Source organism: Pelodiscus sinensis, chromosome 6 (genome assembly GCF_052426305.1).
Source record: "Pelodiscus sinensis isolate ZL-2025 chromosome 6, ASM5242630v1, whole genome shotgun sequence".
Taxonomy (NCBI): domain Eukaryota; kingdom Metazoa; phylum Chordata; order Testudines; family Trionychidae; genus Pelodiscus; species Pelodiscus sinensis.
Window position 1 is genome coordinate 130,803,738 of NC_143057.1, and position 26,714 is coordinate 130,830,451.

General features: G+C 73.5%; 1 protein-coding gene across 2 annotated transcripts; it reads left to right on the forward strand.

Annotated features, from left to right (window-relative positions):
- The first annotated feature begins 1,663 nt into the window (after positions 1–1,663).
- On the forward strand, positions 1,664–26,575 carry TESK1 (testis associated actin remodelling kinase 1). 2 transcript variants are annotated; one of them, XM_089779497.1, is made up of 10 exons: positions 1,664–2,208; positions 14,065–14,186; positions 16,311–16,359; positions 17,823–17,969; positions 18,733–18,815; positions 22,104–22,194; positions 22,961–23,044; positions 23,590–23,679; positions 23,917–24,043; positions 24,662–26,575. In XM_089779497.1, exons 1-10 carry the CDS (start codon positions 1,963–1,965, stop codon positions 25,639–25,641), a joined length of 2,019 nt encoding a protein of 672 aa, XP_089635623.1. In that variant the 5' UTR covers positions 1,664–1,962; the 3' UTR covers positions 25,642–26,575. The 2 variants fall into 2 exon arrangements, with proteins under 2 accessions (XP_089635623.1, XP_089635624.1); XM_089779498.1 differs by having other exon boundaries at positions 23,917–24,031.
- Positions 26,576–26,714: the final 139 nt, after the last annotated feature.

Below are 26,714 nucleotides of genomic sequence, written 5' to 3' on the forward strand. Positions count from 1 at the left end.
GCTGGGGGTCCCGGTCCGGGCGCTGGGTGTCGGGGGTGCTGGGGGTCCCGGTCCGGGCGCTGGGTGTCGGGGGCGCTGGGGGTCCCGGCCCGGGCGCTGGGTGTCGGGGGCGCTGGGCGTTGGGGGTCCCGGCCCGGGCGCTGGGTGTCGGGGGCGCTGGGGGTCCCGGTCCGGGCGCTGGGTGTCGGGGGCGCTGGGCGTTGGGGGTCCCGGCCCGGGCGCTGGGTGTCGGGGGCGCTGGGGGTCCCGGCCCGGGCGCTGGGTGTCGGGGGCGCTGGGTGTCGGGGGTCCCGGCCCGGGCGCTGGGTGTCGGGGGCGCTGGGTGTCGGGGGTCCCGGCCCGGGCGCTGGGTGTCGGGGGCGCTGGGGGTCCCGGCCCGGGTGCTGGGTGTCGGGGGCGCTGGGTGTCGGGGGTCCCGGCCCGGGCGCTGGGTGTCGGGGGCGTTGGGGGTCCCGGCTCGGGCGCTGGGTGTCGGGGGCGCTGGGGGTCCCGGCCCGGGCGCTGAGTGTCGGGGGCGCTGGGGGTCCCGGCCCGGGCGCTGGGTGTCGGGGGCGCTGGGCGTTGGGGGTCCCGGCCCGGGCGCTGGGTGTCGGGGGCGCTGGATATTTGGGGGCCGGGCCCGGGCACTGGGTGTCGGGGGCGCTGGGCGCTGGGGGTCCCGGCCCGGGCGCTGGGTGTCGGGGGCGCTGGGCGTTGGGGGTCCCGGCCCGGGCGCTGGGTGTCGGGGGCGCTGGGCGTTGGGGGTCCCGGCTCGGGCGCTGGGTGTCGGGGGCACTGGGCGTTGGGGGTCCCAGCCCGGGCGCTGGGTGTCGGGGGCGCTGGATATTTGGGGGCCGGGCTCGGGCACTGGGTGTCGGGGGCGCTGGGGGTCCCGGCCCGGGCGCTGGGTGTCGGGGGCGCTGGATATTTGGGGGCCGGGCCCGGGCACTGGGTGTCGGGGGTGCTGGGCGTTGGGGGTCCCGGCCCGGGCGCTGGGTGTCGGGGGCGTTGGGGGTCCCGGCCCGGGCGCTGGGTGTCGGGGGCGCTGGGTGTCGGGGGTCCCGGCCCGGGCGCTGGGTGTCGGGGGCGCTGGGTGTCGGGGGTCCCGGTCCGGGCGCTGGGTGTCGGGGGCGCTGGGGGTCCCGGCCCGGGCGCTGGGTGTCGGGGGCGCTGGGGGTCCCGGTCCGGGCGCTGGGTGTCGGGGGCGCTGGATATTTGGGGGCCGGGCCCGGGCACTGGGTGTCGGGGGCGCTGGGCGCTGGGGGTCCCGGCCCGGGCGCTGGGTGTCGGGGGCGCTGGGGGTCCCGGCCCGGGCGCTGGGTGTCGGGGGCGCTGGGCGCTGGGGGTCCCGGCCCGGGCGCTGGGTGTCGGGGGCGCTGGGCGTTGGGGGTCCCGGCCCGGGCGCTGGGTGTCGGGGGCGCTGGGCGCTGGGGGTCCCGGTCCGGGCGCTGGGTGTCGGGGGCGCTGGGCGTTGGGGGTCCCGGTCCGGGCGCTGGGTGTCGGGGGTGCTGGGCGTTGGGGGTCCCGGCCCGGGCGCTGGGTGTCGGGCCCCAGGCAGGCGCTGGCTGCTCCCGCGCCCCGGCGCGCTGTCTGTCCGGCGGGCAGGAGGCCGGAGGGAGCCGCGCCGGGCGCTGGGACCCAAGGAGTTAAGGGCTCGCCCCGCCCCGGCTCCGCCTCTCCGGGCCCCGTCGCTCCCAGGGCCGCGGGAGCAGCCGCAGCGAAGCGGAGACGAGCCCGGCCGGGCCCCGCTGCGCCCCTCGGCTGCCCCCTCCGGCGCGCCCGCCCCGGCCATTGCCCGGCCCCCGCCTCGCCCCCGGCCCACCCCAGGGCATGACCCCCCGATGCCCTCCCCCGCGCCGCCCCTAGCCCTGCTGCCGCGCACCCGGGGCTCTCCGGCCCCGCACCTGGCAGCGCCCCTGGGCCCGGGCCGGACGCTGCGCGGGGAGCTGCGCCCGGGCAGGGGCCGAGCCGGGCACCATGTGAATGGCGCTGGGGGTGCCCGGCGCGCCCGACATGGACTGGGAGAAGCTGGCCTGGCGGCCCGGGCTGGCCCTGCGGGTGGACTGGCTGGGCGAGGGTGACCGGGACCCCCCGGCTGCCTGGCAGGGCGGTGGGCGCCTCCGGCCCTCCTCCTACCGGGCCCTGCGCAGCGCCGTCTCCACCCTGGCCCGCATCGACGACTTCTACTGCGAGAAGATCGGAGCCGGCTTCTTCTCCGAGGTCTTCAAGGTGCGGGGCGCCTGGGGCCGGGCGGCGCAGGGCGGGCACCTGGGGACGGGCAGCGTGGGGCGCCTGGGGACGGGCAGTGCGAGACGGGCGGCGCAGGGCGGGCACCTGGGGACGGGCAATGCGGGACGGGCAGCGTGGGACGGGCAGCGTGGGGCGCCTGGGGACGGGCACCTGGGGACGGGCAGTGCAGGGCAGGCACTCGGGGACGGGCAATGCGGGACGGGCAGCGTGGGGCGCCTGGGGACGGGCATCCCAGGGCAGGCACTCGGGGACGGGCAGTGTGGGACGGGCAATACAGGACGGGCAATGCGGGACGGGCAGCGTGGGGCACTTGGGGACGGGCAGCCTGGAGCAGGCACTCGGGGACGGGCAATGCGGGACGGGCAGCGTGGGGCACCTGGGGACGGGCAGCGCGGGACGGGCAGCGTGGGGCAGGGCATCTCAGAGGGGTGAGGGACTGGGCGCCATGGCGATGGGCATGTGTGGAGGGCCATGTGGGGCCTGGTGCTCGAAAGGGGCAGGGGCCAGGCACAGCGCATGGGGCAGGCCTGTGTGGATGGTGGGTGACAGGGCATGTGGCCGGGTCGGGGGGGCCGTGTCGTGGCCGGTGCCCCTGGCCCGAGCCCTGTGGCTGGGGCAGGTTCTGTGACTGCCAGGGCTCCCCGGCCAGCTCCTCAGGGCCAGGCACGGGCGCTGGGCTGTGGCCAGGGCCTAGAAGCCGGGGGGAGGGTCTGAGCGGGCGCTGGCCAGGGGCTGGGTGCTAGAGGGCCCTGGCTACTGAAGGAACAGCCCCCGGCCGGCGCCATGGACGTGCCTGGCTCCCCCAGCCTCCTGCTTTCCTCCGGGCTCTGGGCCCAGCATTCGGCCTGCCCAGGGGAGCCCTGAACCTCCTGGATGTGGCTTCCCCCCCAGGCTCCGGCCCGGACACGCCAGACACCAGCCTTGTGCTCCCCCCACCTCCTGCCCTTTGGAAGGCTGGGGGGAGCCGGCCCGCTGGGCCCCGGGCCTGGGCACTAAGGGGGGTGTTTCTAGGTGGGGTGTCCCGTCCCCTGGCCAGGCTGCCCCGGGTACTTCTGCCCCCTCCTGTGCTGAGCTGCTGTGTGAGTGTGAGGCTGCCAGGGCAGGGGGCTGGTGCGTGTGAGGGGCGGGGCTGGTGCGTGCTGAGCGGGGGCCCCGCCGCAGGCTGTGGGGCGCAGGCTGCGCTGAGGCAGGCTGAGGGGTGTTGGGGCTGTCTACGGGCTGGGAGCTGTAGGGCCGGGGCTCTGGGTGTGAGCGGCGCCTGTGGGGCGAGGGGGCGGGTCCCCTGGCACGCGGTGGGGTGGGGCTGGGCAGAGTAGGGCCCTTGCCCTTGTGTGTGGCAGCTGCATGGGCAGCACTGGCGCTGCGCTGTCTGGGTGGGGGTGCTGGGCCCATAACCGTTCCCCCCTCCCCCCCACCCCCGCTGGGGCCAGTTGTGGGCAGAGGACCAGCCCTTCCTGCCTGCTGGGGGCAGGGCGTGGCGGTGGCATCACTGGGCCTGGGGGAGCAGCCCCGTTGTCGCCCTGAGCCGGGCTCCCATGAGCATCTGCACCGTGGCCTGCAGGGCTGGCTCGCAGGGAGCCCGATGTGCTGGGGGCTATGGGGCCGTGCCTGCCGTGGGGTTCGTGGGCTGTCGGGGTGACCCATTGTGCTGGGAGCTATGGGGCCGGGGCCATGCCTGCCGTGGGGTTCGTGGGCTGTCGGGGTGACCCATTGTGCTGGGAGCTATGGGGCTAGGGCCGTGCCTGCCGTGGGGCTCGTGGGCTGCCGGGGTGACCCATTGTGCTGGGAGCTATGGGGCTAGGGCCATGCCTGCCGTGGGGTTCGTGGGCTGCCGGGGTGACCCATTGTGCCGGGAGCTATGGGGCCGGGGCCGTGCCTGCCGTGGGGCTCGTGGGCTGCCGGGGTGACCCATTGTGCCGGGAGCTATGGGGCCGGGGCCGTGCCTGCCGTGGGGTTCGTGGGCTGCCGGGGTGACCCATTGTGCCGGGAGCTATGGGGCCAGGGCCGTGCCTGCCGTGGGGTTCGTGGGCTGCCGGGGTGACCCATTGTGCCGGGAGCTATGGGGCCAGGGCCGTGCCTGCCGTGGGGTTCGTGGGCTGCCGGGGTGACCCATTGTGCCGGGAGCTATGGGGCCAGGGCCGTGCCTGCCGTGGGGTTCGTGGGCTGCCGGGGTGACCCATTGTGCCGGGAGCTATGGGGCCAGGGCCGTGCCTGCCGTGGGGTTCGTGGGCTGTCGGGGTGACCCATTGTGCCGGGAGCTATGGGGCCAGGGCCGTGCCTGCCGTGGGGTTCGTGGGCTGCCGGGGTGACTCATTGTGCTGGGAGCTATGGGGCTAGGGCCGTGCCTGCCGTGGGGTTCGTGGGCTGCCGGGGTGACCCATTGTGCTGGGAGCTATGGGGCCGGGGCCGTGCCTGCCGTGGGGCTCGTGGGCTGCCAGGGTGACCCATTGTGCTGGGAGCTATGGGGCCAGGGCCGTGCCTGCCGTGGGGCTCGTGGGCTGCCGGGGTGACCCATTGTAGCTGGGACTATGGGGCCGGGGCCGTGCCTGCCGTGGGGCTCGTGGGCTGCCGGGGTGACCCATTGTGCTGGGAGCTATGGGGCCGGGGCCGTGCCTGCTGTGGGGTTCGTGGGCTGCCGGGGTGACCCATTGTGCTGGGAGCTATGGGGCCAGGGCCATGCCTGCCGTGGGGCTCGTGGGCTGCCGGGGTGACCCATTGTAGCTGGGACTATGGGGCCGGGGCCATGCCTGCCGTGGGGCTCGTGGGCTGCTGGGGTGACCCATTGTAGCTGGGACTATGGGGCCGGGGCCATGCCTGCCGTGGGGCTCGTGGGCTGCCGGGGTGACCCATTGTAGCTGGGACTATGGGGCCGGGGCCGTGCCTGCCGTGGGGCTCGTGGGCTGCCGGGGTGACCCATTGTAGCTGGGACTATGGGGCCGGGGCCGTGCCTGCCGTGGGGCTCGTGGGCTGCCGGGGTGACCCATTGTGCCGGGAGCTATGGGGCCAGGGCCGTGCCTGCCGTGGGGTTCGTGGGCTGCCGGGGTGACCCATTGTGCTGGGAGCTATGGGGCCAGGGCCGTGCCTGCCGTGGGGCTCGTGGGCTGCCGGGGTGACCCATTGTGCCGGGAGCTATGGGGCCAGGGCCGTGCCTGCCGTGGGGCTCGTGGGCTGCCGGGGTGACCCATTGTGCCTGGGACTATGGGGCCAGGGCCGTGCCTGCCGTGGGGCTCGTGGGCTGTCGTGTCTCCGCCGCAGGCTGCTGCTTGTTTTGCTGGGGCTGGCGTGGGGCAGCGTGGGGCTCCCTGGCCCCTCCCTCGGCAGAAGAGGGCGTGTGGGCGCGCCCCAGTGCCCTGCTTGTCTTGGCAGCGGGAGGCAGTTTTAGGGGCTGCGCCCCGGCCCAGTCCGGGATCCCGCTGGGGGCCGTGTCGGGGATCCTGGCGCTCCAGCTGGGCTTTCCCCGGGCTCTCTCCCATCCCCCGTGCGAGCCCAGGCCTGGCTTGGCCAAAGCCGCCTCCAGCCAGGCTGGCGTCTGGGCGTCTGTGCCGCCGTTACCCGGCCTCCCGGGCGCACACGTCTGTGCTGCGCGGTGCCCCTGGGAGCTAGGGTGCGATAGTGGAGTCGATTAACCACGAGGCAAAAGCTTATAGGCTAATGCTGGGGGCCCCCGCCCCGCCCACACACCCTGCCCCCCGGCCGGTAGAGGGTTTAGCAGGCTGGCCAGCAGCCCGGCTCAGTCCCGGCTTGCACCGGGTCGGGACCTACCCTGCTGCGGCTCTGCGCTCAAGTGTGTCGGGAGCCGGGCAGGCAGGGAGCTCGGCTCAGTTCCGGCTTTGGGAGCTGAGACACCCCCCCCCCCCCACACACACAGACGGGGCTACCTGGGGACTGGAGACTAGGCGAGTAACCGATAATTCATGAGGTTCATCGACTATTCGGTTAGTCGATACTGAACATCCCTCCTGCGACCCCGTAACCCTCCTGTTCTCCCTGCAGACTGGGAGTCTCTTCTGGCTGCGGCCGGGGGGCAGGGCCTAGGGACCCCCCCAGCCCATGCAGGGTGTCGCCCCTCCACCGGGCGTTCACCTGCCGTTACCGTTGTGAGCGCCGTGCCGCACGGAGATCGGGCCCACGTGGCCAGGCCTGGTCTCCAGAAAGCCGCCCGTCCGCCCATCCCTTTCCCAGCGTGTGGTCCAGGTCCTACGCCAGCCTCCCTGCTCGACCTCTAGCGCTTTCCCGGGGTCCCCTGCAGTTCCCTCTGCCGTGGCCGGCTCCTCGGCCGGCTCATGTGGGATTCTTGGGCGCAAGGGACCGAGACCTGCTGACTTAATGAGTGCGAGGCAACGTCTACGGCTAAACATTGTCCTTGGTCCCGCCATCCCGGCCGGCCTGGAACGTGCCCCCCCCCCCCCCCCCGCCATCCCGGCCGGCCTGGAACGTGCCCCCCCCCCCCCCCCCGCCATCCCGGCCGGCCTGGAACGTGCCCCCCCCCCCCGCCATCCCGGCCGGCCTGGAACGTGCCCCCCCCCCCCCCCCGCCATCCCGGCCGGCCTGGAACGTGCCTCCCCCCCCCCCCCCCCCCCCCCCCGCCATCCCGGCCGGCCTGGAACGTGCCTCCCCCCTCCCCCCCCCCCGCCATCCCGGCCGGCCTGGAACGTGCCCCCCCCCCCCGCCATCCCGGCCGGCCTGGAACGTGCCCCCCCCCCCCCCGCCATCCCGGCCGGCCTGGAACGTGCCGCCTCCTGCTTCTTCCAAATTCAGAACCAAATTGCTTTTCAATGCTCCTGCATTTTGTGTCACATGAGCCCCTGGGCCACGTCCATCTAACAGGTCTGCGGCCTAGGTGAGTTTTCTTTTGTTCCTGACATGCCTTAAAAAAACTCCGTTTCCTGTCCTTGGCCCAGCTAGCCATGGAGTTCTCTGTGATGTGTCTGGCTTCCCTTATCAGTGCTCTACTCCGGATCGCGTCTCATTTCTCCCAGCTGCTGTCTGTCTGCCCCCGTTCTACTCCCCTGGTTTCCACTGGCTATTGATTGTTTATTTCTGCTGTGCTGCCGACCCTGGCTGGGTGTTCGCTCGTGTTGGTAACACGCCTGGAGCGTCAGCTGTGGACTGGCCCCTGTGGCTGAGCAGAGGCAGCGTCCTGGCTGTTCGGCGCAGGAGCTGTGCATGCTGGGGAGTCTGGGGAGGCTGGCCTGGGGCATGGTGCCCGCCGCACGGAGGGGCCCAGGCTGTGCCCAGCCCAGTGGGGGAGGGGCAGACTGTGCTGCTGATGGAGATTTCCCCCCCCCCCCCAGCAGGCCGGAGCAGCGTGGCTCCCTGGTGCCAGTGGCTGTGGGTGGCGTGGATCTCGGCACAGCTGCTCGGGCAGCGTGGCTCCCTGGTGCCAGGGGCTGTGGGTGGCGTGGATCTTGGCACAGCTGCTCGGGCAGCGTGGCTCCCTGGTGCCAGGGGCTGTGGGTGGCGTGGATCTCGGCACAGCTGCTCGGGCAGCGTGGCTCCCTGGTGCCGGGGGCTGTGGGTGGCGTGGATCTCGGCACAGCTGCTCGGGCAGCGTGGCTCCCTGGTGCCGGGGGCTGTGGGTGGCGTGGATCTCGGCACAGCTGCTCGGGCAGCGTGGCTCCCTGGTGCCAGTGGCTGTGGGTGGCGTGGATCTCGGCACAGCTGCTCGGGCAGCGTGGCTCCCTGGTGCCGGGGGCTGTGGGTGGCGTGGATCTCGGCACAGCTGCTCGGGCAGCGTGGCTCCCTGGTGCCAGTGGCTGTGGGTGGCGTGGATCTCGGCACAGCTGCTCGGGCAGCGTGGCTCCCTGGTGCCAGTGGCTGTGGGTGGCGTGGATCTCGGCACAGCTGCTCGGGCAGCGTGGCTCCCTGGTGCCAGTGGCTGTGGGTGGCGTGGATCTTGGCACAGCTGCTTGGGCAGCGTGGCTCCCTGGTGCCAGGGGCTGTGGGTGGCGTGGATCTCGGCACAGCTGCTCGGGCAGCGTGGCTCCCTGGTGCCGGGGGCTGTGGGTGGCGTGGATCTCGGCACAGCTGCTCGGGCAGCGTGGCTCCCTGGTGCCAGTGGCTGTGGGTGGCGTGGATCTCGGCACAGCTGCTCGGGCAGCGTGGCTCCCTGGTGCCAGTGGCTGTGGGTGGCGTGGATCTCGGCACAGCTGCTCGGGCAGCGTGGCTCCCTGGTGCCAGTGGCTGTGGGTGGCGTGGATCTCGGCACAGCTGCTTGGGCAGCGTGGCTCCCTGGTGCCAGTGGCTGTGGGTGGCGTGGATCTTGGGGCAGCTGCTTGGGCAGCGTGGCTCCCTGGTGCCAGTGGCTGTGGGTGGTGTGGATCTTGGGGCAGCTGCTTGGGCAGCGTGGCTCCCTGGGGCTGGAGTCTGTCGTCGGCGTGGATCTCGGGGCAGCCCCCGGGAGCCAGGCCGGGAGTCCCGCTGGGGGGTGCCCAGCCAGCCCCGTGGGGCGTGGGCAGGAGCGGCTGCGGGTGGCTGCCTGGCTGAGCTCAGCTCTGGGGAATGTGCCGGGATTCCAGGGCGCAGGGCCAGTGCAGAGGGGGGCCAGCGCAGAGCGGGGGAGGTGCAGCTTCTTGCAGGGGGCCGTGACTCCCCCCCCATGGGGCTGCCCCTGCTGGAGGGGCATCTGGGCCTGAGGTGCATGAGACCCTGCTGGTGCCGGCCCCTTCCCTGGCTTTGCCCAGGGCAGCTGGGGCCCTGGGTCTCTGCACCCGGGGGTGGGGGGAGCTGGAGTGACAGGGGCAGGGCTGGCCTGGGGTTTCCTCTCGGTGCTGGGGGGCAGGAGCCGGGTGCCTCGTGGCCCTGGGGAGCAGGCGTGGGGCCCCGCGGGAGCTGCACGAAGAGGGGGTGCCGGGCGGGGGAGCTGCCGGGGCCACTGGGCAGGTGCAGGAACGGGGCGCAGGCTCCCGGCACCACGCCCGGGCCCGGGGTGCTCGGCCGCGCCCCACGCTTGCTGCACAGGCGAGCCGGGCGCCAGCTGCAGCCTTGTCAGCAGCGTGTGTGGGAGGCCGGCGGCGCGTACTCGGCCTTAACCCCGTCCCTGCTGGCCCTGGGCGCCGCCGGAGAGGGGAGGCGCAGGGGAGCCCTGCCCGGAGATGGGCTTTGGGGGGCCGGCTGGTTACTGGGTGCCAGAGCAGTGGGGGTGGGGTAGACAGCTGGCTGGGCAGGGGGTGTTCAAAGGCACCTGGGGGTCCCAGCGGGGGGCAGGGAATGTTGCTAGAGGGGTTCCAGGGGCCCGTGCTGGGGGAGCTGGCGCCATAGGTTTGCCGGGGGGCTGGGCAGGGCAAGGGGGGGGGTCGCTGCCTGGGGGGGAACTCCGTATGGGGCAGGTAGAGTGGCTCTCGGGGGCTCTGGGGTGCTGCAGGGGTGGGGGGCCCCAGGCCCTGTCTGTCCCATGCAGCTGCCTGCCCAGTGGGGGGGCTCGGGGGCTCTGCTGCCCTTTCTCCGGGCTGGCGTGTGGCCGGCAGAGCGGGGTGCCCCTTCCCGCTGGGGGGCTGGCTCGCTCGGCCTGGGGGGGCTGGCCCCATAGAAGGACATTGGGCTGAGCCCTGGGCTGAGCGGTGCGGGGCCTTGGGGTCCAGCCTCAGTGCCAGGGGACTCCCGGCTGCACCCCCCTTCTCAGGGGTGCCGCCGCTGCCGCCCGTGGGCCTGGCCCAGCCCCGCTCGCTGCCGGAGCAAGGGGATCCGCCGGGCAGAGCCCCTCTCCTGGCCTGCGACGTGGGCCGAGGCTGGCTAGCGGGACGGGGCTGGGGGCTGCAGCTAGTCACGGCCCTTCCCGCGCCGCCTGCTGCCTCGCCCAGGCTGCGGGTCCCCCGGCCGGTGCCCGTCTGCCAGGCCGCGTCCCCCTGCTGGCTCCCGGCTGGGGGGTGCTGGGACGTACCCCCAGGGGAGCAGGGCCCTGCCGGGGGCCTGTGTGCCTGGAATGCAGCTCTGTGCTGGAGGGCGGCCCTTGTGTGCCCGGCCGCTCTGCCTGTGCCTGCCCGGCGTGGGGCCCTGCCCTGCCGAGAGTGCCGGGTGCTGGGGGGCAGCGCGCCCACAGCTTGACGCACCCCAGCAGGCTGGCATTGCGCCCCGGGGAGCCTGGCTGTGCCTGGGCGGCTCCAGCTGCCTGCCCTGAGTCCCGGGGACAGCCTGGCCTGTGCCGGCGTCCAGGCTTGTCTCTGCCTCCGGGCAGGTCGGGGGGTGACGGCGCGTTGGGGACCCCGACCCTGCGCCCGTCCGCAGCCAGAGGGGACTCCGAACAGGGGGGCTATTGCTGCTCCGGGTTCGGCGAGGGCATCGGAGTGAGGGGCCGGCAGCCTCCGACCCCTGGGGCGGGTCCGCAGCCCCCAGCACTCGGCTCAGTCTCTTCTCTGCGGTATTGCCCCCTGCCCCCCCACGAGCACTCCTCCCCCCGGCAGCCCCCCCTTGTCACACCCCTTCCCCGGCCTAGTGCTGGTGCTCAGGGCCCCCCCCCCCCGGGCAGTGCTACAGACAGCGGCCAGCAGGGGTCACCCCCAGCCCACGCAGCACCAGCCACTGCCCAGCCCAGTGACTGTGCAGCCCCCCCCCCCTCCCCGACGTCACAGGGGCATCCAGAGCCCTTCCTGCCCTGGGGATCCTTCCCCCACAGGCGAGCGCCCAGAGCAGCCCACGGAGCCAGGCCTCCTGTCCCTGTGGCGCAGCAGCCCCCGTCCTGGCCGTCAGAAGAACGTGGGGGCGGCGCTGCCGGGCCGGACCAATGGTCCATCCGAGACAACGTGGGAATTTTCTCTCCTGTTTTATGACCCCCCCCCGCATGTGTGTGCCTCAGTTTCCCTTGTGTGTCAATTGCCACCCAGTGGGGGGTCTTTGCTCAGAGAGGCACAGAGGCAGGATATGAGCAGAGCTCAGGGGCTGGAGCGGGAGATGTGGGGGCCAGTGTCAGGAGGCGGTGAAGCCACGTGGGTGGGCCCGGGACACTTGGTGGCATCGGTGGGACGCTGTGCAGCCGTAGCAACAAGGTTACTCAAAGGCAACAGCCACGAAACGTAACCGCCTCGCCGCGAAAGACCCCGGACCCCTGCCGTGGCCATGCTGGGAGCCCCCCCCCCCCAGACCCCTGCCATGGCCACGCTGGGACCCCCCCCCGGACCCCTGCCGTGGCCGCGCTGGGACCCCCCCCCCGGACCCCTGCCGTGGCCGCGCTGGGAGCCCCCCCCCGGACCTCTGCCGTGGCCGTGCTGGGAGCCCCCCCCCAGACCCCTGCCGTGGCCGTGCTGGGAGCCCCCCCCCAGACCCCTGCCGTGGCCGTGCTGGGAGCCCCCCCCAGACCCCTGCCGTGGCCGTGCTGGGACCCCCCCCCGGACCCCTGCCGTGGCCGCGCTGGGACCCCCCCCCCGGACCCCTGCCGTGGCCGCGCTGGGACCCCCCGGACCCCTGCCGTGGCCGCGCTGGGAGCCCCCCCCCGGACCCCTGCCGTGGCCGCGCTGGGACCCCCCCCGGACCCCTGCCGTGGCCGCGCTGGGAGCCCCCCCCCGGACCCCTGCCGTGGCCGCGCTGGGAGCCCCCCCCCCGGACCCCTGCCGTGGCCGCGCTGGGAGCCCCCCCCCGGACCCCTGCCGTGGCCGCGCTGGGAGCCCCCCCCCGGACCCCTGCCGTGGCCGTGCTGGGACCCCCCCCCCGGACCCCTGCCGTGGCCGCGCTGGGAGCCCCCCCCCGGACCCCTGCCGTGGCCGTGCTGGGAGCCCCCCCCCCGGACCCCTGCCGTGGCCGCGCTGGGACCCCCCCCGGACCCCTGCCGTGGCCGCGCTGGGAGCCCCCCCCCGGACCCCTGCCGTGGCCGTGCTGGGACCCCCCCCCCGGACCCCTGCCGTGGCCGCGCTGGGAGCCCCCCCCCCGGACCCCTGCCGTGGCCGTGCTGGGACCCCCCCCCCGGACCCCTGCCGTGGCCGCGCTGGGAGCCCCCCCCCGGACCCCTGCCGTGGCCGCGCTGGGAGCCCCCTGACCCTTGGGTTCTCTTCGTGGTTCTGCTACGCGCCCAAGGGCCCCGGGTCCCTGTGCCAGCCGGGCAGCTGTGGAGCGGGTCAGGGGGCTCCCAGCTCTGCTCAAGGGGGTCAGAGTGGGGAGGGGCCTCCTGGGCCCAGCCCCACGGCCGAGCACCTTCCACGGAGCCCAGCTGGGTGGCCCCGCAGGGAGCTCAGGGCTGAGCCACGGGTGCTCCGGGTTGCTGGCTGCGTGGTTTGGTCTCCACTAAAAGGCTTAGAGCTGCTGGGTGTGGGGCAGGGCCGGGGGGAGGGGCTGGATGAGGGAGCTCGGGGGAGAGGGTGAACTCGGTGGGGGGGGGGGGACAGAGGACAAGCAGGGGCTCTCGGGGGGGACAAAGGGAAGGGGAACTGAGGGGGGGGCAGACCAGGCAGGGGAAGGGGAGCTGGGGGGGCAGGGCAGGCATGGGAAGGAGTGCTCGGGGGGGTGGAGGGAAGGGGAACTGGGGGAGGCAGGCCGGGGGGAAGGGGAAGGGGGGCTGGAGGGCAGCTCGGGGGGGCGGAGGGAAGGGGAACTGGGGGAGGCAGGCCGGGGGGAAGGGGAAGGGGAGCTGGAGGGCAGCTCGGGGGGGCGGAGGGAAGGGGAAGTGGAGGGAGGCAGGCCAGGGGGAAGGGGAAGGGGAAGGGGGGCTGGAGGGCAGCTCGGGGGGGGGGGCGGAGGGAAGGGAAAGTGGAGGGGGGCAGACCAGGCAGGGAAAGGGGTGCTCGGGGGGGGCGGGGGAGGGGAAGGGGAAGGGGGGCTGGAGGGCAGCTCGGGGGGGCGGAGGGGAGCCGGGGGGGCGGAGGGGAGCCGGGGGGCGGCACAGGCGCGCAGCACATGGACTAAAAAGGGCAGGCGCGGGCGCTGACGGCAGGGCTGAGGAATGCCTGAGCCCGCCTGCGGCTCCCAGGCCAGGGGCTGCTCCGCGCAGGCCCCTCCCGGCAGGCAGCTGGGCCGAGGGGGGGTCTCCGCTGCCCTCCAGAAATGGGGACGGCCCTTTCGTCCCACCCCAGAGCCCAGGGACCCCCCGGGCAGACTCTGACCCGGGTGCTGCGAGCTTCCTTGCAGCAGTGCCCGTCTGCCATGTGCGTGTATATGTCAGCCGTGTGCGCATGGCGGTACCGCTCCATGTGTCAGCCGTGCACACGCGTGTTGGCCGTGTGCTGGCGGTAGGGTTATGCGTGTCTGTCGCAGTGGGGCTCCATGTGCGCTGGGGCTCCCTGACGAGAGACGGGGTCTGCGTGTGTCGGGAGGACGGACCCCGGCTGCTGCCTCCGGTCTGGCGATCCCTGGGCCGTCCCGGTAACGCAGCTCCCGGGGCCCGGTCTGGGGGTCAGTGTCGGCCCCTGAGCGGCGTGCCCCTTCCCCTGGCCCCGGGCCCCAGCTGCTAAGGCCCTGGTGCTGCGGCGCAGAGCCCCTCCCCTCCTTCCAAGGGAAACTGAGGCTCGGGTGGGATGGCTGTGTCAGCCCTTAGGGCCCTGGCTCCCAGCCCTGTGCTCTGCCCACTAGGCCATGCTGCCTCCCACCTGGCGCTGGTGTGTGTGACCTGGTTCTCTAGCAGCTGGTCTGGGGCCCCGTGCGGCTGCGGGGCCAGCGTGGGTCAGTGGAGGGGACATGGGGAGCCAGCAATTCCTAGGCTGGAGGCCCACTTCTGTGCTTGACCCAGGCCTCCCCGCCCTGTGCCTCAGTTTCCCCCAGAGCAGGGACTGGCCCGCGTGTCTCCCTGTGAGGGCCTTGGGCGTTCAGCTGGCCGCTGGGGTGTGTGCGCGAAGCTGGCAGGGTGCCTGGCCCGAGCTCCGGCTCCTCTGGCTCCTGCTGCAGCCCGGGCCTGACGCTGGCTCTGCCCTGCCCCAGGTGCGGCACCGCCAGTCCGGCCAGATCATGGTGCTGAAGATGAACAAGCTGATGAGCAACCGCGGGAACATGCTGCGCGAGGTGCAGCTCATGAACCGGCTCTCGCACCCCAACATCCTCAGGTGAGGGGCCACAGAGACCCCCGGGCATGGCCCCCTGTCCCCCCAGACCCACCGGGATCCCCGGGCATGGCCCCCTGCCCCCCAGACCCACCGGGATCCCCGGGCATGGCTCCCTGCCCCCCAGACCCTCCGGGATCCCCGGGCATGGCTCCCTGCCCCCCAGACCCTCCGGGATCCCCGGGCATGGCCCCCTGCCCCCCGTAATCCCCCCGGGCATGGCCCCCTGCCCCCCAGACCCTCCGGGATCCCCGGGCATGGCCCCCTGCCCCCCGTAATCCCCCCGGGCATGGCCCCCTGCCCCCCGTAATCCCCCCGGGCATGGCCCCCTGCCCCCCTGCCCCCCGTAATCCCCCCGGGCATGGCCCCCTGCCCCCCCAGACCCTCCGGGATCCCCGGGCATGGCCCCCTGCCCCCCCGTAATCCCCCCGGGCATGGCCCCCTGCCCCCCCAGGCCCTCCAGGATCCCCGGGCATGGCCCCCTGCCCCCCCAGACCCTCCGGGATCCCCGGGCATGGCTCCCTGCCCCCCGGAATCCCCCAGGCATGGCCCCCTGCCTCCCCAGTAATCCCCCTGGGCATGGCCCCCTGCCTCCCCTTTGGCCCCCCGGAATCCCCCGGGCATGGCCCCCTGCCTCCCCTTTGGCCCCCCGTAATCCCCCCGGGCATGGCCCCCTGCCCCCCAGACCCTCCGGGATCCCCGGGCATGGCCCCCTGCCCCCTGTAATCCCTCTGGGCATGGCCCCCTGCCTCCCCTTTGGCCCCCTGCCTCCCCAGTAATCCCCCTGGGCATGGCCCCCTGCCTCCCCTTTGGCCCCCCCCCCCCAGTAATCCCCCCGGGCATGGCCCCCTGCCCCCCCAGACCCACCGGGATCCCCGGGCATGGCCCCCTGCCCCCCCAGACCCTCCGGGATCCCCGGGCATGGCCCCCTGCCCCCCGTAATCCCCCCGGGCATGGCCCCCTGCCCCCCCAGACCCTCCGGGATCCCCGGGCATGGCCCCCCCCCCCGGGCATGGCCCCCTGCCCCCCCAGACCCACCCCCTGCCTCCCCTTTGGCCCCCCGGAATCCCCCGGGCATGGCCCCCTGCCCCCCCAGACCCTCCGGGATCCCCGGGCATGGCCCCCTGCCCCCCGTAATCCCCCCGGGCATGGCCCCCTGCCCCCCCAGACCCTCCGGGATCCCCGGGCATGGCCCCCTGCCCCCCGTAATCCCCCCGGGCATGGCCCCCTGCCCCCCCAGACCCTCCGGGATCCCCGGGCATGGCCCCCTGCCCCCCCAGACCCTCCGGGATCCCCGGGCATGGCCCCCTGCCCCCCGTAATCCCCCTGGGCATGTCCCCCTGCCTCCCCTTTGGCCCCCCGGAATCCCCCGGGCATGGCCCCCCGCCCCCCCATAATCCCCCGGGCATGTCCCCCTGCCTCCCCTCTGGCCCCCCGGAATCCCCCGGGCATGGCCCCCTGCCCCCCGTAATCCCCCTGGGCATGGCCCCCTGCCTCCCTCTGGCCCCCCGGAATCCCCCGGGCATGGCCCCCTGCCCCCCGTAATCCCCCCGGGCATGGCCCCCTGCCCCCCGTAATCCCCCTGGGCATGGCCCCCTGCCTCCCCTTTGGCCCCCCGGAATCCCCCGGGCATGGCCCCCTGCCCCCCCAGACCCTCCGGGATCCCCGGGCATGGCCCCCTGCCCCCCCAGTGACCCCCCTGGGCATGTCCCCCTGCCTCCCCTCTGGCCCCCCGGAATCCCCCGGGCATGGCCCCCTGCCCCCTGTGACCACCCCTGGGCATGGCCCCCTGCCCCCCCTCTGGGCATGGCCCCCTCCCGTCCCCCTGGCCCCATGGGCATGGCCCCCTGCCCTCCTCTGGCCCCCGTGGCCCCTCTGGGCATGACCCCCTGCTCCCCCCGTGGTCCCCTGAGCATGGCCCCCTGCCCCCCCTCTGGCCCCCGTGACCCCCCTGGGCATGTCCTGGCTCCATGGCCCTCGCGGGGGCCTGGCCCTGCCGGCTGCCTCTGGCCAGGACTTGGGGCCGGCTCCCTGCCCCGATTGGCACGTGCTGGGCCGAGGAGCCGTCCCTCCCCGGCCTGGTGGGTCCCCAGCGCTGCTGGCCTGACCCACCCCCTCTCTGCTCAGGTTCATGGGGGTCTGTGTGCACCAGGGGCAGCTGCACGCGCTCACGGAGGTAAGAGGGGCCCGGGGTGCTCCTCCAGGGGCACGTGGGCGGGGCTGGGGGGAGGGTACCTAGCCAGTGGGCATCTGTCACCGGTTCTGGGGGTGCACATGGTCTGGGAGCCCCCCCGGGTGCTGTGGGGGGCACTGGGGCGGGGGGAGGTGATTGCCCCGTGGGTGCTGGAGATGGGGCTGAGGGACCCAGGTAGGGGGGCCATAGGAGATGTGGGGGGCCAGAGCTGGAACTTAAGGAAATGGGGCAAGAATGGGGAGTGGCTCTGAACAGCAGGGATGGGCTCACTGGGAAGTGGGCAGGGAGGGGGGCGGGGGCAGGGGCTCGCTGGGGAGAGGGTTGGGGGTGCAGAGTGGCGGAGGGGTAGGTCCCATGCAGGTGGTGGGGAGTGTGGAGGGGCCTGGTGAGGAGGGTGGCAGAGGGGCAGGCCACGGGGGAGGGGGAAGGGAAGAGGGGGCAGGCCATGGGGGAGGGGAAGGGAAGAGGGGGCAGGCCATGGGGGAGGGGCAGGGCAGCAGAAGGGCAGGCCTCGGGGAGAAGGGCAGAAGGGCAGGCCACGGGGGAGGGGAGGGCGGCAGAAGGGCAGGCCACGGGGAGAAGGGCAGAGGGGCAGGCCACGGGGGAGGGGGAAGGGAAGAGGGGCAGGACACGGGGTAGGGGAGGGCAGCAGAAGGGCAGGCCATGGGGAGAAGAGCAGAGGGGCAGGCCACAGGGGAGGGGGCGGGCGGCAGAGGGGAGTCCACGGGGAGAAGGGCAGAGGGGCAGGCCACGGGGAAGGGGGAGGGCGGCAGAAGGGCAGGCCACGGGGAGAAGGGCAGAGGGGCAGGCCACGGGGAGAAGGGCAGAGGGGCAGGCCACAGGGGAGGGGGCGGGCGGCAGAGGGGAGGCCACGGGGAGAAGGGCAGAGGGGCAGGCCACGGGGGAGGGGGAGGGCGGCAGAAGTGCAGGCCATGGGGAGAAGGACAGAAGGGCAGGCCACAGGAGAGGGGGAGGGCGGCAGAAGGGCAGGCCACGGGGAGAAGGGCAGAGGGGCAGGCCACGGGGGAGGGGGCGGGCGGCAGAAGGGCAGGCCACGGGGAGAAGGGCAGGGGGCAGGCCACGGGGGAGGGGGAGGGGGCAGGGCAGGCAGGGGGCAGGGGGGGAGGGGGAGGGCGGCAGAAGGGCAGGCCACGGGGAGAAGGGCAGAGGGGCAGGCCACGGGGGAGGGGGCAGGCGGCAGAGGGGAGGCCACGGGGAGAAGGGCAGAAGGGCAGGCCACGGGGGAGGGGGAGGGCAGCAGAAGGGCAGGCCACGGGGGAGGGGGCGGGCGGCAGAAGGGCAGGCCACGGGGAGAAGGGCAGAGGGGCAGGCCACGGGGGAGGGGGAAGGGAAGATGGGGCAGGGGGAAGGGGCGGGCGGCAGAGGGGAGGCCCCACAGGAATGCCAGGGCCTGAGGCCGCGCTCCCCGCCCCCCTCCCCGGCAGTACATCAACGGTGGGAACTTGGAGCAGCTCCTGGACAGCCCGGTGCCCCTCTCGTGGGCCGTGCGCGTCCGGCTGGCCCTGGACATCGCCCGCGGCCTGCGCTACCTGCACTCCAAGGGCATCTTCCACCGCGACCTCACCTCCAAGGTGGGCAGCCCCCCGCCCCCACCACTCCGCCAGCCCGTGGGCATCGGGACCCCTCCCCCAGCGCCCCTCCCCCACCACTCCGCCAGCCCGTGGGCATCGGGACCCCTCCCCCAGCGCCCCTCCCCCACCACTCTGCCAGCCCGTGGGCATCGGGACCCCTCCCCCAGCGCCCCTCCCCCACCACTCTGCCAGCCCGTGGGCATCGGGACCCCTCCCCCAGCGCCCCTCCCCCACCACTCCGCCAGCCCGTGGGCATCGGGACCCCTCCCCCAGCGCCCCTCCCCCACCACTCCGCCAGCCCGTGGGCATCGGGGCCCCTCCCCCAGCGCCCCTCCCCCACCACTCCGCCAGCCCGTGGGCATCGGGACCCCTCCCCCAGCGCCCCTCCCCCACCACTCCGCCAGCCCGTGGGCATCGGGGCCCCTCCCCCAGCGCCCCTCCCCCACCACTCTGCCAGCCTGTGGCCATCGGGACCCCTCCCCCGTGGCCCCCATCCCTGGCAGTGCCGCGGACTGGCCCCTGGTGTGGGGGGCTCAGAACCAGCCTGTGCTGACCCGGCCCCATGGAAGCCGCAGGGGCCCTGGGACAAGCCGGGGTCGGTGCCGCCCTCTGGCTGGGGCGCTGCTGAGCCGGGGCCTCGCTCTGCCGCCCGCACGGCTGGAGACTGACCCGGGGGGGGGGGTGCCCGGGCCCCTCGGCGGCCCATAGGGGCCCCGGGGTGGGTGTGGGGGGCGGGCGGCCTGACGTCTCCTCTCGGGCCCAGAACTGCCTGGTGCGGCGCGAGGACGAGGGCTACACGGCCGTGGTGGGCGACTTCGGCCTGGCCGAGAAGATCCCCGTCTACAGGTGAGCGGGGCCCGGCCCCCGGACACGTCCCGCCCCAGAGCCAGCCGCGCCGGGCAGGGTGGGGCGGAGCTGGGGGCGGGGATGCAGGGGATTGGGGGAGGGGGCCAGTGAGGGCGCAAGGTGTGACGGCGCGTTGGGGGTTCCCCGTCTCCTGCACCCCAAAATGGCACAAACAGACTGCACCAGCCGGTGGAATAGAGGAAGTTTATTGCCTCTCCAGGATACAGCACAGCACCGATGGAATCTGGTCACAGAGCTGGGCTAGGATGCCTCAGGCCCCCTTGAGATGGGGGAGACTGGGCCCCTAAATCCCAGCCCCTTTCCCTAGGCTCTCCTCCATGCTCTCAGACAGCAACTAACTAACCCTCTTCCAGCCCTGCCCCCCAGCCAGGGCAGCATCCACCTTCCTTTGTTCCTCTCCATGGGGGGTGTCTGGCCACTGGTTTGCATAGTGACTCATCCTGTTTTGCTGGGTCGTGGTACCCACGGCAGCCAGTGGGGGTTCCCCCAGAGCCAGCAGCATAGAAACCAGCCAGGTACCCCCACTACGTCACACAAGGTTGCTCTGGCGGGGCGTGGCGAGTGGTTAATATCACAGTGGTCTGGGGCAGTGCTGGGGGGCGGGTCAGGGCGAGGGGCTCAGAGCCAGGGCTGCTCACAGCCCCAGCCTGGGTCCCCCCCGCATGGCACCGAACCAGCCGCACCCAGCGCCTCAGCTGCCCCCCCGGCCAGTAAAACCCCTCAGGCGCCCCGGCGCCCCCGTGCCCCGCTCAGCCCCCCCTTACACCGGTGAGGGATTATAACCCATCCCCCACCTCTCCTCAGACACCCCAGTGCTCCCTGTGCCCCCCAGCCCCCCTTACACAGGGGAGAGGTTATAACCCATCCCCCACCTCTCCTCAGACACCCCAGTGCTCCCTGTGCCCCCCAGCCCCCCTTACACAGGGGAGAGGTTATAACCCATCCCCCACCTCCCCTCAGACACCCCAGTGCTCCCTGTGCCCCAGCCCCCCTCACACAGGGGAGAGGTTATAACCCGTCCCCCACCTCCCCTCAGACACCCCAGCGCTCCCTGTGCCCCCCAGCCCCCCTTACACAGGGGAGAGGTTATAACCCATCCCCCACCTCCCCTCAGACACCCCAGTGCTCCCTGTGCCCCAGCCCCCCTCACACAGGGGAGAGGTTATAACCCGTCCCCCACCTCCCCTCAGACACCCCAGCGCTCCCTGTGCCCCCCAGCCCCCCTTACACAGGGGAGAGGTTATAACCCATCCCCCACCTCCCCTCAGACACCCCAGTGCTCCCTGTGCCCCCCAGCCCCCCTTACACAGGGGAGAGGTTATAACCCATCCCCCCTCCCCTCAGACACCCCAGTGCTCCCTGTGCCCCCCCAGCCCCCCCTTACACAGAGGAGAGGTTATAACCCATCCCCCACCTCCCCTCAGACACCCCAGCGTTCCCTGTGCCCCCCAGCCCCCCTACCACAGGGGAGAGGTGATAACCCATCCCCCACCTCCCCTCAGACATCCCTGTGCCCCCCTACCACAGGGGAGAGGTGATAACCCATCCCCCACCTCCGAACAGGCTCTCCGAGTCCCGAGGGACCGGCCCTGGTCCCAGGCCAGTTCACAGCTGGGCTCTCGCCCAAGCGAGCTGGCTGGGCCCGTCCGGTAGCATCACCAGCGAGAGGTTCGTCACGCAAAGGGCGGGACGGCTGAGCGGGGCAGTGCCACGGATCCGCCCGCACACGCCCATCCCAAAGCTCGTGGGCCGATGGGGAGCGAGCTGCCGCCTGAGAACAGTCTCTGCAATGCGCCCGCTCTGGGCCGGGTCCCCAGGCCTCCCGAGCTCAGCGTGAGCAGGGTTGTGAAGGACCCCAGGGCCCCTCTGTCCCCTCACCCGCGTGGGGACCCCCTCGCGCTCGCCGCGGGAAGGGACCTGCCCGGGTGGAGTTTGGCCCATGGACAGACCTGTCCCTGCCTGACTCCGTCCTTGTAGGGCAGCGGCCCTGGCTGGTCTGACCGCCCCGGCCAAGCGCCCATGTGGATGGGCAGCAGGTGCATTGTCAGTCAAGTGCTGCCCATCGCCAGAGGCGGGCGAGGCCTCTAGAGTCTCCCAGAAGCAAACGTGAAATACAAGCGCACAGGCACCGCTTGTAACTGCACCCCCGACGGTCACACCCGCGCAACTGCAACCCCGACGGTCACACCCGCGCAACTGCAACCCCGACAGTCACACCCGCGCAACTGCACCCCCGACAATCGCACTTGCTCAACTGCACCCACAACGATCACACCTGCGCAACTGCACCCCCGACAATCGCACTTGCTCAACTGCACCCACAATGATCACACCTGCGCAACTGCACCCCCAACAATCGCACTTGCTCAACTGCACCCACAATGATCACACCCGTGCAGCTGCACCCCCGACAGTCACACCCGCGCAACTGCACCCCCGACAGTCACACTTGCGCAACTGCACCCCCGACAGTCACACCCGCGCAACTGCACCCCTGACGATCGCACTCGCGCAACTTCACTCCAACAATCACACTCGCACAAGAGCAGCACAGACGGACCCCACCAAGCATCAGCTTTCCAGAGACCCCTCCCGGGTCCCCCTTGCCACAAGATTAGGTGCAAACATACAACAGTGGTTGCTACAGTGTTTTGCAAGTTCCCCTCAAAAATCCAATCCCCTCAGACAAGGGCCGTGGGTTTCCTGGCTGGGGAGGGGGAGGCAGGGTCTGGAAATGCCCCAGCGAGGCAGGAAACTGGAGAGGCTGGCGAGGGGAGCTGAGGGGCTGGGGGTTGCCCGGCTGGGGACGGGGAAATGGGAGGCTGGTGGTGCCTCAGCTAAGGGAGGGGGCCTTTGGGCTGCAGGTTGCCTCGTGGGGGGCTGGGGGAGGGGACCCTTGGCCTGCAGGTTGCCTCGTGGGGGACTGGCGGTGTCCCAGCTGGGGGAGGGGGCCTTTGGGCTGCAGGTTGCCTCGTGGGGGGCTGGGGGAGGGGACCCTTGGCCTGCAGGTTGCCTCGTGGGGGACTGGCGGTGTCCCAGCTGGGGGAGGGGGCCTTTGGGCTGCAGGTTGCCTCGTGGGGGGCTGGGGGAGGGGACCCTTGGCCTGCAAGTTGCCACGTGGGGGGCTGGCGGTGTCCCAGCTGGGGGAGGGGGCCTTTGGGCTGCAGGTTGCCTCGTGGGGGGCTGGCGGTGCCCCAGCTGACAGAGAGGACCTGGGGGCTGCCCGGCGGGGTGGCTCGGGGCTAACCCTGCTGCTCTGCCCCCCAGCGAGGGGGGCCAGAAGGAGCCGCTGGCCGTGGTGGGCTCGCCGTACTGGATGGCGCCGGAGGTGCTGCGGGGGGAGCTCTACAATGAGAAGGTTGGTGGCTCCGGGCGCCGGGGGAGGCTGGCAGGGCCAGGGCCCGAGTGTCTGTGCCCCGGGGGCGGTGCCAGCCTGGCAGCCAGCAGGGTGTGTGCCGGGGGGGCAAGGGGGCGTGAAGGGGAGGGCCGGGGCTGTGTGTTCGCTGACCCTGGCCACCAGCCTTTCCTGCCACCCGCCGCTCCTCTGGTTCTTCTGTTCAGTCGCTTTAGAGCTTCCTGAACCAGCCTGCGCCCCACCTGCCCCCCACAGCGCCCCGCCGGCAGCTCCCCGCCCCACGGCGCCCCCCGCTGGGAGAGGCTGGGGCTGGAGTGACTGGGCATTTCCCCCCTCCCCCCCACCAGCTCCTGCCCCGCCCCACAGCGCCCCCCACTGGGAGAGGCCGGGGCTGGAGTGACTGGGCATTTCCCCCCTCCCCCCCCACCAGCTCCTGCCCCGCCCCACAGCGCCCCCCACTGGGAGAGGCCGGGGCTGGAGTGACTGGGAGCTTCCCCCCCCCCCCCCAGCAGCTCCTGCCCTGCCCCACGGCGCCCCCCACTGGGAGAGGCTGGTGCTGGAGTGACTGGGAGCTTCCCCCCCCCCCAGCAGCTCCTGCCCCGCCCCACGGCGCCCCCCACTGGGAGAGGCTGGGGTGGGTGGCTGTGAGGTGCGGCTGGGCCGTAGCCCCGGCAGGAAGCAGCCGGGACGTCCTGGCCCCTGCGTGCCCCGCGAAGGGGCATCCGGGTTCCCTCGGCCCCGCTGCCAAGCCCCTCGCACTTCCCCACAGGCCGACGTCTTTGCCTACGGCATCATCCTGTGCGAGACCCTGGCGCGGGTCCCGGCGGACCCGGACTACCTGCCCCGCACCGAGGTAACGTGGGGGCGCGGGTTGGTGGGAGCTCCGCGGGGAGGGTGCCTCGGGGGTGGAGCACCAGGGGGGATGCCAGGGACCGGCGACGGGCCAGGCTCTCGGGGCGCCCAGAGCTCGGCAGGTCCGGTACCCGCTGCTCTCGCACCCTGTCTGGGGCACGTCCTCTGTCCGGTGGGTCATCGGCCCTCCCGGCCCCGGTCACAGCCAAGCCCTCAGCCGTGGCCCGGCCCCACTGGGGGCCCCTTGTCCGCCCAGCGCTCGCCTGCCGCCTTCCACGAGAGGTGGCCGAGGCCTGTTGGTGTCCCCAGGAGCCGCCGCCGGTAACGTCGCGAGCGACGCGGCGCAGGCCTGCGAGTGCGGGACACGGGCCCAGCCCCTGGGCTCCCCGGCACTTCCTGCCGCTGTGGTCTGTGGGGCCCCGGCTGAGACCCCCGGGGCACTGTCCGGCACAGGAGCTGGACGCAGAGGGGCTCCGGGAGGGGCGCAGGCTGCCTGCCCTGCCCCATGATTCGGGCTGTCGCTGATTCCTGCCTCTCCCCGGGCAGGACTTTGGGCTGGACGTTGCCGCTTTCTGCAACATGGTGGGGGACGACTGCCCTGCGGCCTTCCTGCAGCTGGCCTTCCACTGCTGCCGGGTATGTACCCCCCCGGGCCTTCCCCTCCCCCAAAGGGGGGCGCCCGCCTCCTCCCCTCCCCCCGCCAGGTGCTCGCCGGCTCCCTAACGTGGGCGAGGTTCCCTTCTCTGGGGCGACTCGCCTTTGCCTCCTCCCCATCGCTGCTCCCCGGGTCCCGCGGGGCAGGGGCTGGCGGGTCTGGCTGGCGGGTGCCGGTTGGGGCCATGTGGCCGTGGGTGATGTGCCGATTCCCCCCAGATGGAGCCCACGGCCCGACCTGCCTTCGTGGAGATCACACAGCGCCTGGAGGCCCTCCTGGAGCAGCAGCGGGGAGCGAGGGGCACCGGAGCCGACCCGCAGAGCAACGGGGAGAGTGAGCCCAACGGTACCGGGCCCCCGGCCACGCCCAACAGCAACGGGACTGCGCCTCCCCGGACCTGTCCGTCCTGCAGGTCCCCAGGGGCCCGCTCCAGGGAGCACCCACGGCCCTTGGCGCTGCTGGAGCTGGAGGGACCGCTAGGTCATGTGCTGCCCCCCTGTGGCCAGAGCTGGGCCCTGCAGGCGCTGAGACGGCCTTGGACACCTGCTGGCCAGCTCTTGTTCCCATCAGAATGCCGATAGCGCCACGCTGGGGCCGGCCGTGGCCCAGGGCCTGCCACATGGCCAGACCGGGGTGCTGTCCCCCCCGCAGGGTTCTGGTCAGCCCGCCCCAGGCCCCGTGCAGCCAGCCAGGGGTGCTGGGGGGTGGCCCGTCCCTCTCCCCACGGAGCCCCCACTGGGGGCCCCCAGCCCGGGGCATCAGGCGGGATGTGCAGGGCACAAGGGAGGTGATGGGGCGGCGTGACCCACGTGTGCTACCACAGGGCGGGCGAAGTAGCAGCCTGGTGCCCGGGGGTTCTCCCGCCCGGTGCCCGCAGCCCCTGGCCACGCTGGCGGGTGGGCACCATTGGCCATGGCGGGGTGGAGGCCAGGGGTCGCTAACCCGCTGTCTCCGTTGCGCCAGGCCCCGCAGGGAGCGATCCGGCAATCCCGGAACAGCCGCCGCCGCGTGATCGGAGCCGGCCCCGCCTGCAGCCCGACCCCCGCCCGGCCCGCAGCCGCTCGGACGGGCTCCCGTCCCAGGAACCGGAGGCGCCACCGCCCCGCCTCAACCCCTTCTCCCAGCGCCAGGACCTGCAGGGCGGGAAGATCAAGCTCTTCGACACGCCCAGCAAGTCGGTCATCTCGCTGACCTTCGACCTGCCGCCGCCCGGCCCCTGCCAGCTCCTGACGCCCGAGCCCGGGGTGGAGGTGCAGTGCGACTTCTCCGCCCCCCCGGGGCTAGTGCGCAAGTGCCGCTCGCTGCCCGCCTCCCCCGAGCCAGCCCGCCGGGGGGGCCTGGCGCCGGGTGGGGAGTCCCCAGCGCCTGGACGGAGCCCCCATCTCCGCGGCCCCTTCCCCGCTCGGAACTGGGGGGCAGCGGGGGAGCTGTCAGGGAGCTCCCCCCCTCCCTGTGCCCCTGCGCTAGAGCTAACGGACCGCAGCCCCGAGAGCCCCGCGCCGGAGCCGGCGCCCGCCCCGCCGCTCGCCAGCAGCACCATCAGCACCTCGGCGTCGGGCGCCCAGCCCTGGCCCCCCCGGCCCCTCAGCGACCTGCCCCTCAACAGCAGCGTGGTGGTGAGCACCCCGCACGGCTGGGGCCGCGGCCAGGAGCACGGCTTCTCGGAGCTCAGCGTGCCCCCCGTGGCGCGGCCGGAGCCCTCGAGCGCCCTGCCTCTGCCCGGCTCCGGCGCCGTGCTGGAGCAGGAGGACGTGCTGGCCTGTCCTGGCTGCTGCCTGGGCCCCTTCGGCTTCAGCTTCGCCTCCGTCTGCCATCGGCCTGCGCCCAGCCCGCCCCGCTACCAGCACCTCACCTGCGAGGCCACGAGCCTCTGCCAGGACCGGGGCCGTCCCCCCAGGCGCCCGCCCCAGCCCAGCCAGAAGCTGCCGGAGGCGCAGTCCTAGGGCCGGGCAGGCGGGCGATGGGCCGGCTGGGTGCAGAGTTGGGCACGGTGCCCGGGTACCATGGCGACCCCAGGCCCACTGCCCGCAGGCGTGATGCCGTCCGTCGTGGCCACGGCCTGAGCCACGGATCCTGTCTGGCCGTAGGGGAGGGGTCAGCGTGCGGGAGCTGCAGGCCAGGCATGGCCCCAGCAGCGCCGTGGGGCGGGCTCCCTGCAGGCGCGAGGGGGGGGCTGCTGCGGAGGGCAGGTGCTGCCAGGCAGCCCCGGGCTGAGGCGCAATCACGTGGCTGCCCCATCAGGGCAGCGCTTCCCCCAGGAGGGGAACCGGGCCCAGCTCATGCCCCCCTGGGGCTTCGCACCCCACTCCCTTGCGGGGGCTCCGGTGAGCAGACACGGAGCACGAGGCTGCAGGGCCACCCGGAGTCTCTGGGCCGGCGTTGGAGAGGAGTGGGGGGCCCTGAGCAGGCGCCGTTGGGGTCACTCTGGGCCCCCAGGCTCTGCCCTGCCCCTGCGCATTCGCTCCCCGGCCCCCCGAGCCGAGCAATGGCCGCTAAGCCTGGGGGGCGGGGGGGCCCTTTGCCCATCACACGGGCGAGGGGCCAAGTCTGCTGGGTAACGGGTGAGCTGAGCGGGGGCGACAGCCGCCGTCCGCCGTGGGGAAGGGGCCCGGGCCCTGCTGCCCGCTAAGGGACGATCCCCCCACAGCCCCTCGGTGGCGGCTGGACACGGGCGGGGGCAGGTCTGTTTGCACTATGGAGGCTGGGGCGTGCCCCCAGCTGCGTCGCCCAGGGGCCCAGCCCCCGCCCGGCGGCACCAGGCCCCCTGCCCCCCGCACGCGCTGCACTGGTGAGTGCAGACTCGGGGATTTACGGGGGAGGGCGGCTGGTAATATATTTGGCTTATTTAAGGTGTTCCAATAAAAGTGACTGTCCCAGCGCGTTGTGTGTGCGCCGCGCCGGCATCCACAAGTGCGGGGGTGGCTGATCTGCCTGATCCCAGCCCGGCCTGCGAGTGCAAGTCATGAGACCCCGCCTCAGCCAGGGCCCCTCAGGAGAGGCCCCTTGGCACTGTGCC